General features: G+C 44.1%; 1 protein-coding gene across 5 annotated transcripts in view; it reads right to left on the bottom strand.

The window, feature by feature from the left end:
* Positions 1–12,562: 12,562 nt before the first annotated feature.
* The window catches only part of SFMBT2 (Scm like with four mbt domains 2), a 211,521-nt gene continuing 206,817 nt past the window's right edge, over positions 12,563–17,266 (bottom strand). For all 5 annotated transcript variants that reach the window (XM_061435755.1, XM_061435754.1, XM_061435756.1 and 2 more), the window contains one exon: positions 12,563–17,261. In XM_061435755.1, coding sequence (XP_061291739.1) covers positions 17,121–17,261 — 141 coding nt within the window. In that variant the 3' untranslated portion in view covers positions 12,563–17,120. The remainder of the gene's footprint in view (positions 17,262–17,266) is intronic.

Genomic DNA, 17,266 nt, shown 5'->3' with positions numbered 1-17,266 from the left:
CCAGTATCAGATTTCCATATCATATTCCACAGAAAAGCGTGAGGAGATAATCTTATTAAGATCGTATCAAGATTGTAAAACTATTTCTGGCAGGATTAAAGTTTCCCATTTCTCTAGGACCAAGAGTGCTATGTATCAGAATAGGCTGAAAAGACATGAAGAAACCTAAATGCCCACTGACAGGTGAACGGATAAAGATATAGTATATATGTAAATAATGGGCTATTATTCAGCCATAAAAAGAATGAAATAATTGCATTTGCAGCAACATGGATGGACCTAGAGATTTTCATACCAAGTGAGGTAAGTCGGACAGCAAAAGACAAATACCAGACATCATTTACTTGTGGACTCTAAGATATGACACACATGTGAAAGGAAAGTGAAAGTGAAGTCGCTCAGTCGCGTCCGACTCTTTGCGACCCCACGGACTGTAGCCCACCAGGCTCCTCCATCCATGGGATTCTCCAGGCAAGAATACTGGAGTGGGTTGCCATTTCCTTCTCCAGGGGATCTTCCTGACCCAGGGATCGAACCCAGGTCTCCTGCATTGTAGGCAGACACTTTGCCATCTGAGCCACCAGGGAAGTCCTATAGGGGAAAGGTAAATTAGGAGTTTGGGATTAACATATATATACAAGTACATTGAAAAATAGATTATCTATAAGGACCTACTGTATAGACAGGGAACTTTACTCTGTAGTCACATAAATGGGAAAAGAATTTGAAAATAAATAGACACATGTGTATGTTCAACTGAATCGCTTTGCTGTACACCTGAAACTAACCCAACATTGTAAATTGACTCTACTCCAATATAAAATAAAAACTAAAATAAAAGGAAAAAGAAAAAACAGACTGAAAGCAGATTAGAAAAATGTCCTGATATAAAGAAGAGTTAGCATTACCGTGGGGCTTCCCAGGTAGCGCTGGTGGTAAAGAACCCACCTGCCAGTACAGGAAACATAAGAGAAGTGGCTTGGAACCCTGGGTCGGGAAGATCCCCTGAAGGAGGTCGTGGCAACCCACTCCAGTATTTTTGCCTGGAGAACCCCATGGACAGAGGAGCCTGGTGGGGCTACAGTCCATAGGGCTGCTCAGCATCGGACACAACTGAAGTGACATAGCCCGCAGGCAGTGTTACCATAACAAAGCAGTGTTCAGAAGAAAAATGCACAGATATTTTTCAAGATTTATTTGACGGGTTGCCAGAGCATTCTGGTATTTCCTGATGGTGCTTTATGTAAAAACTAAACTTAAAAAATTTTTAATATATTTATTTTTAATCGGAGGGTAATTGCTTTACAATGTTGTGTTGGTTTCTGCAATACATCAACATGAATTAGCCATAGGTATACACATGTCCCCTCCTTCTTAAACCTCCCTCCCACCTCCCACCCATCCCACCCCTCTAGGTTGTCATGGAGCACCAGGCAAATCTCCCTGTTCTATATACAGTAACTTTACAAAAAATTTTATGAGTTTATTTTAAACTTAATTCTGTGCATTCATTATCAACTGAGAAGCATGCAATTATGATAAAATAGCTTGCTAACTGTAGCTACCAAAGAATTACACAGACTGTATTGTATTATGTAGTTGTTCTTTTGAATATTTCATTTACTCAAGGGAAAAATATTATAATTTGTAATTTCCATATTGCCAGATTATTGTGCACTCTCCAAAGATTACTCTCTCTGTTTGGAATCTGTTAATTTCTGCACCATTTAATAAGACAATTTGACTTCCTGAACACCAGAAGAATCTCCGAGGGATGCATTTCCATGGAAAATTCCTTTTTCAGGAACCCAAGCTCAGCATTACTCTTTGACTTCACTCCTCTCCCCTCCGCTGAAGCTTAACTTTTGGATTTCATCTTGCAATAATACCATTTCCAAGAATATCATCTTATATATTCCTTTAATGCTGAAATAAGAGATGGAGGTGATGCAGTTATTACACATTTGCTCTCGGTTGCAATCGCATCCCAAATGCACAGAGATTGATAGGGAGATGGAATGCAGTCACCATCCTGCAAAGACGCAAAAACAATTTCCACAGCATTTCATATACCAACTGTATAAACAATTTCCAAAATGATTAAGTTAAAGAAATTCCATTTGGCCCTTGCCCGCATGTTGTCCACACTTAACAAGGTTCCCTTCAGGGGCCTTTCAGTCCAGAAACCAAGATGCTCATATACCGGGAGAGTGCCTTCACATCACCCCATTTAGTTTTGTTTTCTTTCATCAACTTGTTCCTCAAATAGGTTTTGCAGTTAGGTTCCATGTCGTGTCAATCATGAAAGTCTGTTTGTTTGATTCCATCCGGTCAGTAAGTATGGGTTGAAAGCCTACTCAAAGATGGGTGATGAAAATACTCTTTTCTGTGATCTTGTGAGTTGCTGATTGGTTGGATCCTTTAAGGATTTTTCAGGTATGTTTAAGCTCTCAGTTCTTCAAACAAAGAACACAGATTTTCTCTGCTTAACCACGAGCTTTAGTTAACTTTATTTCTCCTGCCCACTAGAGTTGTTATAGAGTAATTTTCCTGAGTTCAACACTTTGCCTAGGCACTGTACAATATATAGGATATAATAAAAATATGAATATATACAAATGGGGAAGCACTCTATTAGACTGAATCTCTATGCCAGTGTATCACTGAGGGCCAGTGAAAGAGCTTGCGAGCTGAACTCAAGTCCTGACCTGTCAGTTACTGGCTGATGACTGTAAATCAACTTAGTTTCTCTAAGTCTCAGTTTACCATCTGTAAAATGGACATAATAATAGAGAATGCCTCACAAGGCTGTGAGATGAGATAATCCCTACAATGCCCTGGGGTGAGATTAGCTGGTCTGGAGGCTTACTGGAGTCCTTAGACAGAAATCCTGGCTCTAGGTGGTTGAGTTAACTCAGCAGAGGAAGAGCTGATTCAATTGCTCATCTCCAGTGGGTCCCCCAGGCTGAAGAGCTTCCATTGTCACCCTATCACGTGGTCACATAGCTTTTAGGGGCCCAGAGCAGTAAGTTTGTGGACCCCACTCAGGGCAGGCCTTCCTTCCCTTGTTAAACAGTGACCAGAGCACACAGTCTACTGATGCCTGATCTAAACCATAGATTAAGACTTCAGGAGATGATGTGTTCTCAGTCCTCTCTGCTTGTAAATATTTTATATTTCCATCTTAATGGGCTGATACTGTGTGCCCATCATCCTTCAGCCAACAAGAAGTCAGCACAGAATCTGGCACATGGGAATGCTTGATAGATGTCCCTATGATGTCACTGATGTTGTTGAAGATGATATGATGATGTCATTGATGATAATGATATTATATTTGTTCAAACTCTGGGTCCTAATATCTTAGGACCCAGGAGGACTGCATTGCCATCCGTGTAAGATATGCAATTTCAAACAGACTGGGAAAACTTAAACATATTCAATTACTTCAGAGGCTCATGTGAGTGGTATTAAAAATTGTTTTTTAAACAAAACAAACAATCAGAATTGGCCTTTGAAAAGTGAAAATGGCCCCCAATGTTTTTATTTTTTTATAAATAATGAACAGGGAGACCTAGCGTGCTGCAGTCCATGGAGTTGCAGAGCTGGACGTGACTGAGCAACTGAACAACATGTTTTTATTACAATTATACTGAACTAGACATTAGAAGACTATCTTATCGATCATTTTATATCTAGTTTTTCCATTAGAATGTACATGCCTTGGGGTTGAGGATTATGTTAATGTTTATACTCAAATGAGTTTACCATATATCACAAGCATTTGTAACATACTGAATAAATGAATAAAGAAGTAAGTCTTTCCAAGTTTATTCTCAGCCCATGACAATCCTTCCAGCATTTGAAGTCTTGGCTTCTCAGAGCTTGTACACCACAAAATTAAGCATTGGACTATAAAATATCTTGGGTTATTTTCCAGCTCTTTCATGTACATGATCGTCTCATTTCTCTAACTTTTAAAACCCTCTAGGTTAGCTGAACTCCATTTTCCAAATGGGACAGTACCCAACGAGTGATTAATTTACATTTTTGTAGCATTATGGGTGACAGACAATGTGCTGGGATCTGGAGATTTCTTTGACAAGGAAAAAGATACAGCATCCACCTTCAGGAAATGCCTAGTCCGGTGCGGGAGATGAGTCAGGAGCCAGAATTTGAAACGCTGTGGATCAAACTAAGCCCAGGGTTCTGGCGAACACAGAGGAGGCAAGCACAGCCCAGGTGGCAGGTTTCACACCGTTGTTGTCAGAACTGGATGATGTGATAAATACCACGCACCTGGCACCAGAGTCTGCTCCACAAATCTTCACTCACAGAACCTTCTCCTTCCCTCTCACTCATCCTCGCTCCTGAGGACCCTAATGCTAGACTAAATTAAGTGTGTTTATACTGATTTTAAGACCACTGGTAGATGTGACTGGTATTTCAGGCTCGACGTAGGCTGGGTTGTATTCAGTTCACTATATGCCTCCCAACACAGTTTGATCAGCCTGAAAATGGGGTGATAACATATCTCTGCAAGAGTCTGTTTATTGATTCTCACACAACCTCGTGTTCCCCTAGCTCATGACTCGTGGAAGAGTAAGAGCATTCTGGACTTCAGAGACTCAAGTTCTACATCCTGATACTCTGGCACTTAGTATTCCTCATCACGGTCAAGTTCATCTCCTAAACCCCATATTCCTCAGGTGTAAGTGGGTGAAACTTCAGTACTTTGGCCACCTCATGCAAAGAGTTGACTCATTGGAAAAGACTCTGATGCTGGGAGGGATTGGGGGCAGGAGGAAAAGGGGACCACAGAGGATGAGATGGCTGGATGGCATCACTGACTCAATGGACGTGAGTCTGAGTGAACTCCGGGAGTTGGTGATGGACAGGGAGGCCTGGCAGGCTGCGATTCATGGGGTCGCAAAGAGTCGGACACGACTGAGCGACTGAACTGAACTGAACTTAAGTGGGTGAAAAACAGTATTCAGCTCAAACAATCTTGATGATTCAAGAAGATAATTCATGGTGCAAGAGTTTGCCTGCCAGTGCAGAGGGTGTGGGTTCGACCTCTGGTTGGGGAGATAAGATCCCACATGCCTTGTGGCCAAAAAACCAAAACATAAAACAGAAGCGATATTGTAACAAATTCAATAAAGACTTTAAAAATGATCCACCTTTAAAAAATCTTTAAAAATCTTTATTAGAAAAGAAGATAATTTATTAAAGATCTTGACTCATTTATTTAGTCAATGAATATTAATTGATATTTGCATTTTAAAAATCTGAAAAACATGAAACAAATTGCCATAGTGTGATTTACACTTTTTTTAAATGTATTTTTTATTGTGATAAAAGTTAAATAATGTAAAACATACTATTTAAGGTACAATCTGTTTGTAGGAGATAGATTAAAATAACCTTAAAATTCATTATAATACACATTGCTGCTGCTAAGTCACTTCAGTCGTGTCTGACTCTGTGCGACCCCACAGACGGCAGGCCACCAGGCTCCGCTGTCCCTGGGATTCTCCAGGCAAGAACACTGGAGTGGGTTGCCATTTCCTTCTCCAATAATAATACACATTAGGTGCAGACAAATATAGTTTTATTCCACTTATACGAGGTACCTAGAATAGCCAAGTTCATAGAGTCAGAAAGTACATTGGTGATGCCAGGAGCAGGGGGAGGTTGAGGAGGAGGGGTTAGGGAATTAACGTAATTTACTCTTGGGATTGCAAAACTGTGACAATTTTTGTTGTCTGGAAAGATGACAATTATATTTCTATTTTAAAATGATATACATGGAGCGTGTTAATTCTTAACAAACACACACATGTGCACACACACACACTCTGTGATAGGTCTGCAGACAGTTGAGCCAAAAATCTCCTATTTTGGTACACATTCATTACCTTAGCATTCCAATGTTTAATTCGTCTTGAATTTATTTCTGTTTAATATCTATACATGGGCTTCCCTGGTGACTCAGTGGTAAAGAATCCGTCTGCCAATGCAGGAGATGCAGGTTTGATCCCTGGGTCGAGAAGATCCTCTGGAGAAGGAAATGGCAACCTACTCCAATGTTCTTGCCTGGGAAACACCATGGACAGAGGAACTTCACAGGCTATAGTCCATGAGGTTGCAAAAGAGTCAGACATGACTGAGTGACTAAACAACAACATCTACACATATATGTATATGTAAAGCTGATATACGGAGAAGGCAAAGGCAATGGCACCCCACTCCAGTACTCCTGCCTGGAAAATCCCATGGACGGAGGGGCCTGGTGGGCTGTAGTCCATGGGGTCGCTAGGAGTCGGACACGACTGAGCGACTTCACTCTCACTTTTCACTATCATGCATTGGAAAAGGAAATAGCAACCCACTCCAGTGTTCTTGCCTGGAGAATCCCAGGGACGGGGGAGCCTGGTGGGCTGCTGTCTATGGGGTCGCACAGAGTCGGACACGACTGAAGCAACTTAGCAGCAGCAAAGCTGTTATAAGTAGAAAAATGTTATCTAACATTTTATTTTCAAACATTTATACAGATAATCTCTTAATCTTTACAATAGTTTGAGATTTGGCTCCACATCTTTATTTATAGAAGAAAAGATTAGACTCATAATGATTAAGAATATTAACTTCTACTTCCAGACATGGGGAGGGGGGAGGAAGCTATAGGCTCAGCCTCCCACTGGAAGCAATTAGAAGATAACATATGGCAAATGATTATTTTCAGAGGTAGGAGATGAAAGACATGATCCCTGTGGTCACCAGGACTTCCTGTTTGGAGTTACGTCCAGACTGACTACCAGGAATCAGCTGTCCCAGTCTACCCAGGACAGTTGCCTAGACATTCCTCCATCCCAGGCAAACTGGAATGGTTGGTCCCCTCCTGGCCTCAAAGAAGGATCTCCAGTACAAACCACGACTTCACAATGTTGACAATACAGAGGTCAAAGTTCAGGAGACCTAGAAGTCTATGATTTATGGGGCATCATGATTCTGAAAGCATTTGAATTTAATGCCAGCTTCGAACAATTTAAGATTTCATGTAAAACTCTGGATTTCTGGTTCCCCTGGGAAAAAGAGAAGATAAGGCAGCCACTGGTCTCCAGCTTCTGCAGCTAAGAGGACAGATGCCCTGCTCTGGTTCCCAGCTGCCCACCAGCTCCTTGGAGTCTTCTGTTCTGCTGACCCTGTGGGCATTAGAGTTTCAATCCCACTTTGCAGCTAGTAAGAAACACTAGGACCTAAAAAAAAAAAAAAAGAAAGAAACACTAGGACCTTGTACAGGAATCTGGGAGTAGTATAAATATCCCTTCTCTCCTTAGATTCAGCCTAAACCCCCATTGTACACACATCAGCTCCGTTTTCCTTGACAGGGATTTCCGGATGTGGTCTACCCACTGTCTAGGTGGCTTCTGCCCTTTAAAGAGCAACTAACACAGGGCTGTTCTTTTTCCTAATGGGCTAAGCACAGTACATCCACTTAGTAGGTATGGAGTATTTTTGTTACATGAATTCATGTCTTCTTAAATTTCTCATGAGTGATTAGCTTCATATATGGTTCAATATATCATAAAATGTTTCCATTTCTGCTCATTCACATGAATTGTTGGGACAGCATCAATCAGCCTATTTACATATTAAGGATACTCTGTCTCAGGTTGATCAGTTAATAGGTATCAGGTAACACCAACAGCTGTATTTGACCATGTCCATACTTAATCCTTTATGCCAACAGTGAGAGAGGAGATCGCTTTGCTTAAATTGTGGCAAATAAAAGCACTATTAGCGTGTGGTCTAGAACAGAACAGAATACTCTTGGATTTAACACCACTTCAGTTTCACATCTTTCAGCCACAGGGATTTATGACAAAAAAGTCACAGGGGATAACATGTAAAGCAGTTTTTTCAAATGATTTGTAGCAAACTGGGGTTTTACTAGGAGCTAAACTATGCAGAAGAGACATTTAGAAATGTCAACTAGCTGAGTGTTTTGGGAACTGTAACTTAAATGAACCCCATATGAATTTTCATATGGGCTAAAGATCTCATTTCTAAATAGTCTGAATAATGCAAAAATTAGCTTCCTTCTCAGAACATGCTCTAATACCACCTGCTGCTTGGAAGAATTTTTTTGAAAGGTGATATTAGACAAAGTTTTAGTCAAGATGGCTCTGGAAGTTAAAACTTGAACACACACCCTCTGTTCAAAATATAGAACAAAAGACAGATAAAATAGAAAATTGTGCATGCCTCAGTTGTCGCTTCAGTCATGTCTGACTCTTTGTGACCCCATGGACTATAGCCCACCAGGCTCCTCTGTTCATGGGATTCTCCAGGCAAGAATACTGGTGTGGGTCACCATGCCCTCCTCCAGCAAATCTTCCCAACCTGGGGAGCAAACCCACGTCTCCTGCAGTGCAGGCGGATTCTTTACAGAAAATCCTGGCTGAACTCAAAATAAGATGAAGATCTCCACTGACCAGAAAAGGTAAAGACACATACCTGTAAACTTGAACTATGACCCAGGGGGTGTGGCAGGTGAGTGGAGAAAGCATAAGTTCCCGGGCAGTTAGAAAAGGATAATTTAACTACCTTACTCTTCGCATCACCATTCCCTTTCCACACCCATCAGACTGGCGATTATTAAAAACATAGCCAAGCACGAGTGAGGATGCGCAGCACAGAAAACTCTCATAGGGCAAGAGTGTTTGGATAACACTGGACATACCAAGCCCCACCCCAAAAGGAGATTGGAAAAAGGAAAACATACTAACTTTAAAAAGGAACCACCTTAATGTCTTTAAAAGAATAAAAGTAAGAATCATGAAAGAAAGGCGTGATAGAAAGAAGGGCATTTAGATTAAAACCTTCCTGGATCGCTAAGGACAAAAGGAAGGAAAAGAACAAAAATGGGGTGGAAGAAGGCACTTGCAACACAGGGAATTGATACAGGGTTAACATTATGAAGTTACTTTTTAAAACCTTTGTAGAATAAATCAGAGAGAGGAGGGAAGGAGGGAGAGGGAGAGCCACCGGGTGCAGGTGGTAAGCAGGCATTCACAAAAGAAAAAACATAAATGGCCAATAAGCAATCCTAAAGGAAATCAGTCCTGAATATTCATTGGGAGGACTGATGCTGAAGCTGAAACTCCAATACTTTGGCCACCTGATGCGAAGAACTGACCCACTGGAAAAGACTCTGATGCTGGGAAAGATTGAAGGCAGGAGGAGAGGGGACGACAGAGGATGAGATGGTTGGATGGCATCACCGATTCAATGGACATGAGTTTGAGTAAGCTCCAGGAGTTGGTGATGGACAGGGAAGCCTGGCGTGCTGGAGTCCATGGGGTTGCAAAGAATTGGATGCAACTGAGCGACTGAACTGGCCAATAAGCATATGGAAGGATGTCCAACTTTACTAGTTAACCACTAGTAATGAACTGAGCTATGCCAATCGAAACTATTTCCAAACTCATTAGATGGGCAAGAATGAAACCCTCCCAGGTACAGATAAGGACTTGGAGCAAGGAAAGCTCTCACTCCACTTCAGTTTTGGAGCCATTCTTTAGAGACTCTGCGACATGTGTGCATAAGAAGAATTGTATGAAAGCTTCATGGCAGAATTCTTGGAGACGGCAAAAGAACTGAGAATGTACATGTTCACCAATAGGAGAAAGGATAAGCTAATCACCATATAGCCAGTGGAATTTATGACACACTGAAAATGAATTAGATATATTAACACACATACATTTCATAAATGTAACAGTGGACAAAAAGTAAATTGCAATAGGATGCAAGAAGCATGATAACACTAAAGTGTTGAAAACTCACAAAGCAGTGGTCTGCATGACTATGGCCATATTAATATGCAGTAATAAGAAAAACACTGTGCCCAGGAATGGAAAAATTGGAATTGTGGTTACTTCTGGGATATGAGAGGGAAATAGAGGTGATAAAGGGGCTTTCAACTCTATCCATAGGATTTTATAAAATACATAAATCTGAAGCAGATATGGCAAAATGGTAGTAATTCTAGAAGCTGGGTGGATGGTACAAAAACATTTGCTATGTTGAATTATTTAAACATTTATCAAAACATTAAAAATATCAGCTAGATAAGATATTTAACTCCACCCCCAGAGAACATGATTACAAAATAATAGCTTGTGGGAGTTTTTTAAACGGTATGAACAACTGGGTTTCAAGATTGTGTTATAAATACACATGGAAACACGATAAACTGGTAATTGGACAGAGTGAGATAACAGGGCAATTTAATAACTGTCCTTTATTTCCCAAATTTTGTTTAATGTACACATATTACTTTAATAACCAGAAAGAACATTTTCAATTTAAACTTTCAACCCATGTCGTAAAGTCATTCCGAGAGGGTTCATGTTACGAACAGTCCCAATTACACCAGGCTGGTAGGCTGCCTGGGCTGGATTATAGGAGCATATTTTGTCTTTATTATTTGCCCATTGGTTGTGCAAGTGTAATAATAGCTGCCTCCTGTCTCAGGCTTGTTCCCTAGAAAACAGATCCGGAAGATAAGCTTACAAACTGAGGCTTTATGGGTGGATTCCCAAACTGCGGGAAGGAAAAAAACTCGGTGCAGATCCGTGCATTACGGAGCTGGCCATGGTCTCATGAGAGCAGGGGTCGTTGTTCAGACACGAGGGATGTCCCTAGACCACCAGATGCGGCAAAATCCACCTGGGGGAGGGCGGGAGGGGAGTCTCCTTGCTGGCTACGTCCTGTCTCTTATGGACCACCATTCGCCCGTGAACCTGAACTCTGAGCACGTCCAGGTTCCATCATCTGAAGCAGCCCCAGTCCCCGTCCCCGCACTTCAGCTGGGTCCAGGAATGAAAGCTTTGATGGGTCTGGGGCAATGGACCCTGAGCACCAGAGGGCTTGCCATCATGACAACCCTCACCCCAGAGGCAGCCACGACAACTGGTACAGTAGCAGCAGCAGAGGCTGGGTTTATCCACATGGGACAGCAAGCCTGGGAGAAGCGGAGGAACCGAACCTGGGGAGGGGCGTTATCTTGATGCGGTATTTTTTCCACCCGCCATTAAACATCCAGTCTTCATCCTGCAGTCACTCAAGGTCAAGTCCATATAAACAGTATTTTTAATGTAGTCTTTGCATCCTCCTTAGGCAGGATACTGTCCCACGGGCATGTATGCTGAGTTGCTTGAGTCATGTCCGACTCTGTGCGATCCTATGGACTGTCCAAGGGATTCTCCAGGCCACAATACTGGGGTGAGTTACTATTTCCTACTCCAGTCTCTTACACCTCCTGCATTGGCAGGCGAGTTCTTTACCACTAGGACTTGGAATAAAATAGTAGCAGCACCAAAAACCAGTTCAAAGGGAAAACAGCTTCTAGCAGACTGGGAGTTGTGAACAGCAGTGTGACATGGTGATGAATTAGAAGTAGGCTTTTGGTGGCAAAATGGAGGAAAATGCACATTTTTTTTTTGCATTAATTCATTCAGTTTAGACATCTGGAAAAGTGTTTGGCTTCCCTTATTACATATTTGATCTGTAAGCTTGTCATCAAACATCTAAATCACAAATAGAAATGCAATTGTTTGTACTCAGCCATATAATCCTGACCTAGATGCTGCTAGAATTTTGGGAAAATGAACCATATGCTATTAAATCTTTACTAAGAGCCAAAGCTCCCATAATTAAAAGCAAAATAAAAAAATTCTATATGCAGAATTTGATTGCCAGCAGGCTAAAAGAATACATGTAAAGCAAAGACGCTGAACAGTTAGAACTGGACATGGAACAATGGACTGATTCAAAATTGGGAAAGGAGTACATCAAAGACATGAGTCTGAACAAACTCCGGGAGATAACGAAGGACAGGGAAGCCTCGCATGCTGCAGTTCGTGGGGTTGCAAAGAGTCGGACATGACTAAGCAATTAAACAACAAGATGCTGGAGACAGTTTGTGGTCGGAAGCAGAAATTGCTCCGCACTCCCCCACCTCCGTTCCCTAAAGGTCTCTCGTCCCCTCACCTTATGTATCCCTCAGTGATGCTGCCCAGGCAGTGGTAGGGGAGGAGAAGGGACATTCTAACCTGGAGACAGAGACCCCAGGATCTGTGCAAAAATCTCTTCTTCTTCCAATCTGGATGCTTGTACCTATTTGTGTCACTGAAGGGCAGTGAAAAATTTAAACCTAGCTGCTTACTTATCACTCTCATGGTCATAAAGCAGCGTTCCTACTAACGCACGAGGTGATCATAAAATAACCGAAACAGTGGAAAATGGGAAGGCTGGAGACGGTCGTGTGAGGATATAATGTTTTAATAAAAAGAATTAACACAAGTTCCTGAGTAAAAATATCCAGAACAAGCAGGTGACCTTGAAAAGTAGGATTTTGAGAGCCACGGTTACTAAAACCCTATAAACATTTGCTTCAGTGCATGGTGGGAAATAGAACATGAGATAATCTTAACTCAAACCTTAAAAATAATATTTAGTAACTTTCCAGATAAAGACACAAACAAAACCATAGAATTTATTCTTACTTTATTAACAATGTGGCTTACAATTTTTTCAAGTAAAAAGGGGTTTTTTTTTTCATTTAGAATAAAAATTAAAATATAACTCTGATATAGATTTTCATTTATTTACATGAAAACATATATACAGAATATAATCTTACAGCAAATCAATGACATGCCCTTTTGTCCTGCAAATTTCAAAAGTAAAAACACCACCAACTTTTCTCTTCTATGCACCAAAACAGACACAAGATATGAATCAAGTTCCAATACAAACTATTCAAACCGGAATGCAGAGCAGTAAAACAGCTTTCGACAGTCACGGCTAGGGGTAGTTTATGCTTCTAGACCTCATGCAGGCTCCCATTCCGAACAACAAATGAGATGATCTTTTTTTTTCTGTCATTTAAAACATTTTTTGTTTTCAATCTCCCACTGTAAAGTGATTTTCAGCAAATGCCGATTAGAACTTTTTCTTCAACACATCGGGTCCACATGAAGCACCCGATCTGTCTGGCGATGCAGCTATTGACCTACTGGTCCTCACTGGTACCCAATCCTAGCCATTTTTAAAATAAAACCAGTAAGACAGAAAGTCTGCCGCTCAAGAGACTGTGTTATTACCGACCCTCTAAATCAGAGACGCTTTTCTTAACCAAAACCCAAGGCAGCACCGTGTCAGCACTTAAGAATTTTTAGGTGAATTCAGTGGGTCAAAAATAGCACAGATGGATACTGTTGCCTTGGGTTCAGGATCCTCAAATCAACCCTAGTGATAAAAGCTATGAGAATTGCCCAACATAAATGCCCAATGTGAAAACTCAACCCAGCTGGAAGGAGTAAAGCAATTTCCAGAGAAGTCTTAAACGGAAAAGAACAAGAGAGGGAAGAAAGAGAATCACGACACTGTAATCGTTGCCAACGGAGCTTCTCTTGCTACTTAGTTATTTCATAAACCGTATGTATGTCTCCCTAACAACTGTTTTTTCCTTAAAAACTAGATACCTGAAAATTTACTAGTTTTCCCTTCAAAAAACTGTACCTTTGGTCTCAGTTTTCTAAAGACAAAGGATAGAGCAGGACTTGGAGCCCAGATTCACCAAAAGAGCAACAGTAGTGCTCAAGCCACAAAGACTATTTAACGCAACTGTTTCTACAGTTTTATCTACAGAAATAAACACAAATGGGTGTTTGACAAAAGAAGTATGAAACTTCTAATGCTTCCAAAATGAAGGGAGAGACGCCCTTAGAGAGGGACATTTGGTTTGAGATAAAAAGCAAGTCTCAGAACTCGCCTGATAACAACACTCCAGATTCTCTGACACAGATTAAGGAAACTGAGACCAACCTTCAAAGGCTGATCAAAACCAATCTTCCAGAGACTGTCGTGTGGGCCAGAGGGGCCAGTGTGAAAGGTCTGAGTCATTCTAATTCATTGAGAGACAGATCAAACATAGGCAATCATGGTTCAAATATGATCAAATAAAACAAGGCAACCTAACAGCTGTACAGCGCAAACTGTGAGTCAAACTTTGATCAAATGAACCTAATTTTATAAGTGACGGATTTCTCCATACTATGCAACTTTGTGGTGAAGGAAACTGGGTTTTTGCTTTTTTTTTGGTAAGCAAAAAATGAGTTCTTCTGTAAATGGGGGTCATGCCTTCCTTACTCTTTCTAGGTTTACATTTTTGTGGATAAGAGATTTTCCTAACACAGGACACAAACAGTCAAGAGGTCAGAGGTTGACGGAAGCGTCCTTAGCTTTAGGGTGGGACTGAGTGATGGACTCTCAGCCTTCGAGATGAGGTGGTACACTGCACAGACTGGAGCGTCTCATCTCAGGCGGTTCCTGACGGGACCAAGCAGGGTGGTGCACACAGGAGAGGACTCTGGTCCCAGAGCGTCTTCTGGGAGACCGCGGGGAGACGGCAGCATCTGGGGATGAGGAGGGGTGGGGGCATCACTGTGGAGCACTTCAACCAACAAGCGTTTATCCTAGGGGCCGTGGTGCGCTGGCAGCTACAGATGTGAGATGAACTCTTCCCGCCACGAGGGACAAAAACACAGTAATGACACAGTCACAACAGGCAAACGTCCCTCGAAAACTGGCCGTTTCTCTGAGACGGAAGCTGGTGAGCGGTGAACCCTACAGAGACATGAACGCCACGTGACACTCTGAAGCTCAAGTCCTGCTGACTTGAAGGGGCAAAGAGCCAGCAGGGACTTCCCAGAGAATCGAGCTGGAGGGGGCGTGGGCAGCACTCAGAACCAAAAAAACATCTTCTTGACCCTGAAGAGTCTTCCGGCTCCTAGCAGGGCGGGCTGAGAGTGCCCCAATGGCCCCAAGCTGCAGCTGAACCTGCCCTGGCCTGGCACAGCCAGCACCTCACCAGGCACTCGGGTTGACAGCACTGAGCTCTCAAAGAGACCGAGGACGAGGGAGGCTCTGCGCACCTGGCCCCTCGGGAAGAGGCCGCATCCCCAGTGCCAGCAGGGTGTCTTCCTCGGCTGCCAGGTGGGAGGCCTCCAGCTCCTCTGGGTGGGCTCCAGGGCTTACCCCTGCCACGGGCACCAGAGAGCACCTTACTCCAGAGCAACCCACCCCAGTGCCGTTCAGGGAGGGCACGAGAAGGTGACACTCATTTGAAAGAGTGAGTGTCCCCTCCTTCATTTGCACCCCATGTGCAATGGGAAGAGCTCAGCTAGAAAAGGCCACAGTGAGGATCACAAGCGTGTCCGAGGCAGGAAAACACCCAAGACCTTACAAGGAGGCCCTTCTCAAGCGGCCGACAGAGCTGGACAAAAGCCCCACGGCTGAGGAGACAAGAGGTGAAGAACAGAGAAGGGGTGGAAACTTGAGCTCAGAGAAGAAAAATCAAACCACAGGCCAGGCCTGACTCCCCATGGAACTGCCCGTGTTCGTGGGCCGAGAAGATGGGGCTCCCGGCTGAGGCGCCCAGGCAAGTCCACCGCCAAATGTTTAAACCTGCCTTAGGCTCAGTCATGGGGGAGACGACAGCCTCAACCACTAAATGCGTGTTTCCCCTTTTCATCAGTAATGGTGACAGATGACAACAAAAGTTTAGCCTCCGTGATTGAGCCTCTCAAGATCTGACAGGATGCCGGGCCTTCATGATGTTGCAGAAATGTAAGCAGCTCATCAGCCCACCCAGGACATTATTCCTGGAACTGTTGACACTCTCATCAAAGAGAAAAGGTCAAGGTAATAAAGGAAGAGAAGGCTGTGCACCCCCGCTTCTCCTGGGCAACGTGGAGGCTGAGCTTCCGCACACAAGTTTCAAAAGGCATTTGAGCAACAACCAGCACAGAAGACAATGGTCCGTTTGGGACTGAAAAAAATATAACAGCTCCTTGCAGGGTGCATGTGGACAAGTGCCTGGTTCCAGAGACCAGCTGGCTCCTGGAGTCATGGATCTTTCTATAAACGACGAGACCCACTTAATGAAAACTGCCAAGGGACATCCTAAGTAAACCAGAGGCAGGGTGGGCTGCAGGCATTACACGGTCACTCTCTTTGTCTCATTCTGGCCAATCCAGACTCTCATCTGACAGCAGGAGCAGGCTGGGGACAAGGGGACCCATGTCCCCGCCATATCATAAGAGTTCACACCTGTCGATTTACCGGAAGGAGGTCCAGGGTGATTCAATGTCAGCCCAGATGACGGGGTCAGTCCCTGGCTGACCCAGGGGCACGCATGCCTCTGCGGGGGTGACCAAGCTGGGGCTCAGAGGGGACCTCCCAGGGAGACCCGGGGCAGTGATCCCTCTCAGGGGAGGAGCCGGTGTGTCAGCAGCTTGCCCCCGTTTCCCCCGGCCTTGCTCTCCGGAACGAAGCTCTGCCTTCAATGCACAAGGCAAGATGCCCCTCTCCCATGTGGTCGCAGTTATTCAGAACGTGGGGGACCTTGAAGGTTCCATATAGGATGGCAAGCATGCCTCCTCCCTGAAGGCTCCCTGGACGCCCACCGCCCCACCGTGACATGCTCCTTCTTCCTTCACTGCCCAACAGGCGGAGTCCCTGTTCCGCTGTCATCCAAAACATCGCCCAGAGCCGCGCGTGAGAAATGAGCCGCCACCAGACCAAACATGTGGTGGCGACAGCCGCGCACGGCGACCTGAAAGCAGCACCTATGGAGGCACTTGGGATACAACGACAGTGGAGTCACCGGAGACCTCCTCCCGGCTGCCGGCGGAAAAGACATCACCTGCGCCTGGGTTTCTGAAGCATGGGCCTTGGCTTGGGAAGCTGCCTGGTTTGGGGTGGGAGAAAGACGGGGTGTGGTCTGTAGAGATGCAGGTCCACACCCGTGGGGTGTGAGCAGTAACTCACACCCTGCAGGGCCACTGCTGTGGGCTCGGGTGCTCTGCAAACACGGAAACGTCGAGCAGGCTGGTGGGCGGAGGAGGCCCTCGTGTGGACACCTGTCGGACGCACCATCACACACGTCTGGGTTTGAAAACGCAAGTTCCAGTCCGGGAAACCTCCGGAGACCCAAGACGTGGCATTCGCCGGGCCGGCGGGCAGCCTGGGAGCGGGCGGGGTCAGTTGGCGTACTGGGCGTAGAAGGCCACCTTGACCCGCTCAATCTGGTGGCAGAGCTTGATGGCGGGACCCAGCTTCAGCTCCATGCACTCCTGCACCGTGGGGAGTGTCAGCAACAGCAGCGCCTGCCCATCGATGTCCTGCA

This window comes from Bos javanicus, chromosome 13, assembly GCF_032452875.1.
Source record: "Bos javanicus breed banteng chromosome 13, ARS-OSU_banteng_1.0, whole genome shotgun sequence".
In the NCBI taxonomy this organism is placed as follows: Eukaryota; Metazoa; Chordata; class Mammalia; order Artiodactyla; family Bovidae; genus Bos; species Bos javanicus.
Note: the sequence above shows the minus strand (reverse complement) of the source record. Positions and strands in the feature narration are given on the sequence as shown.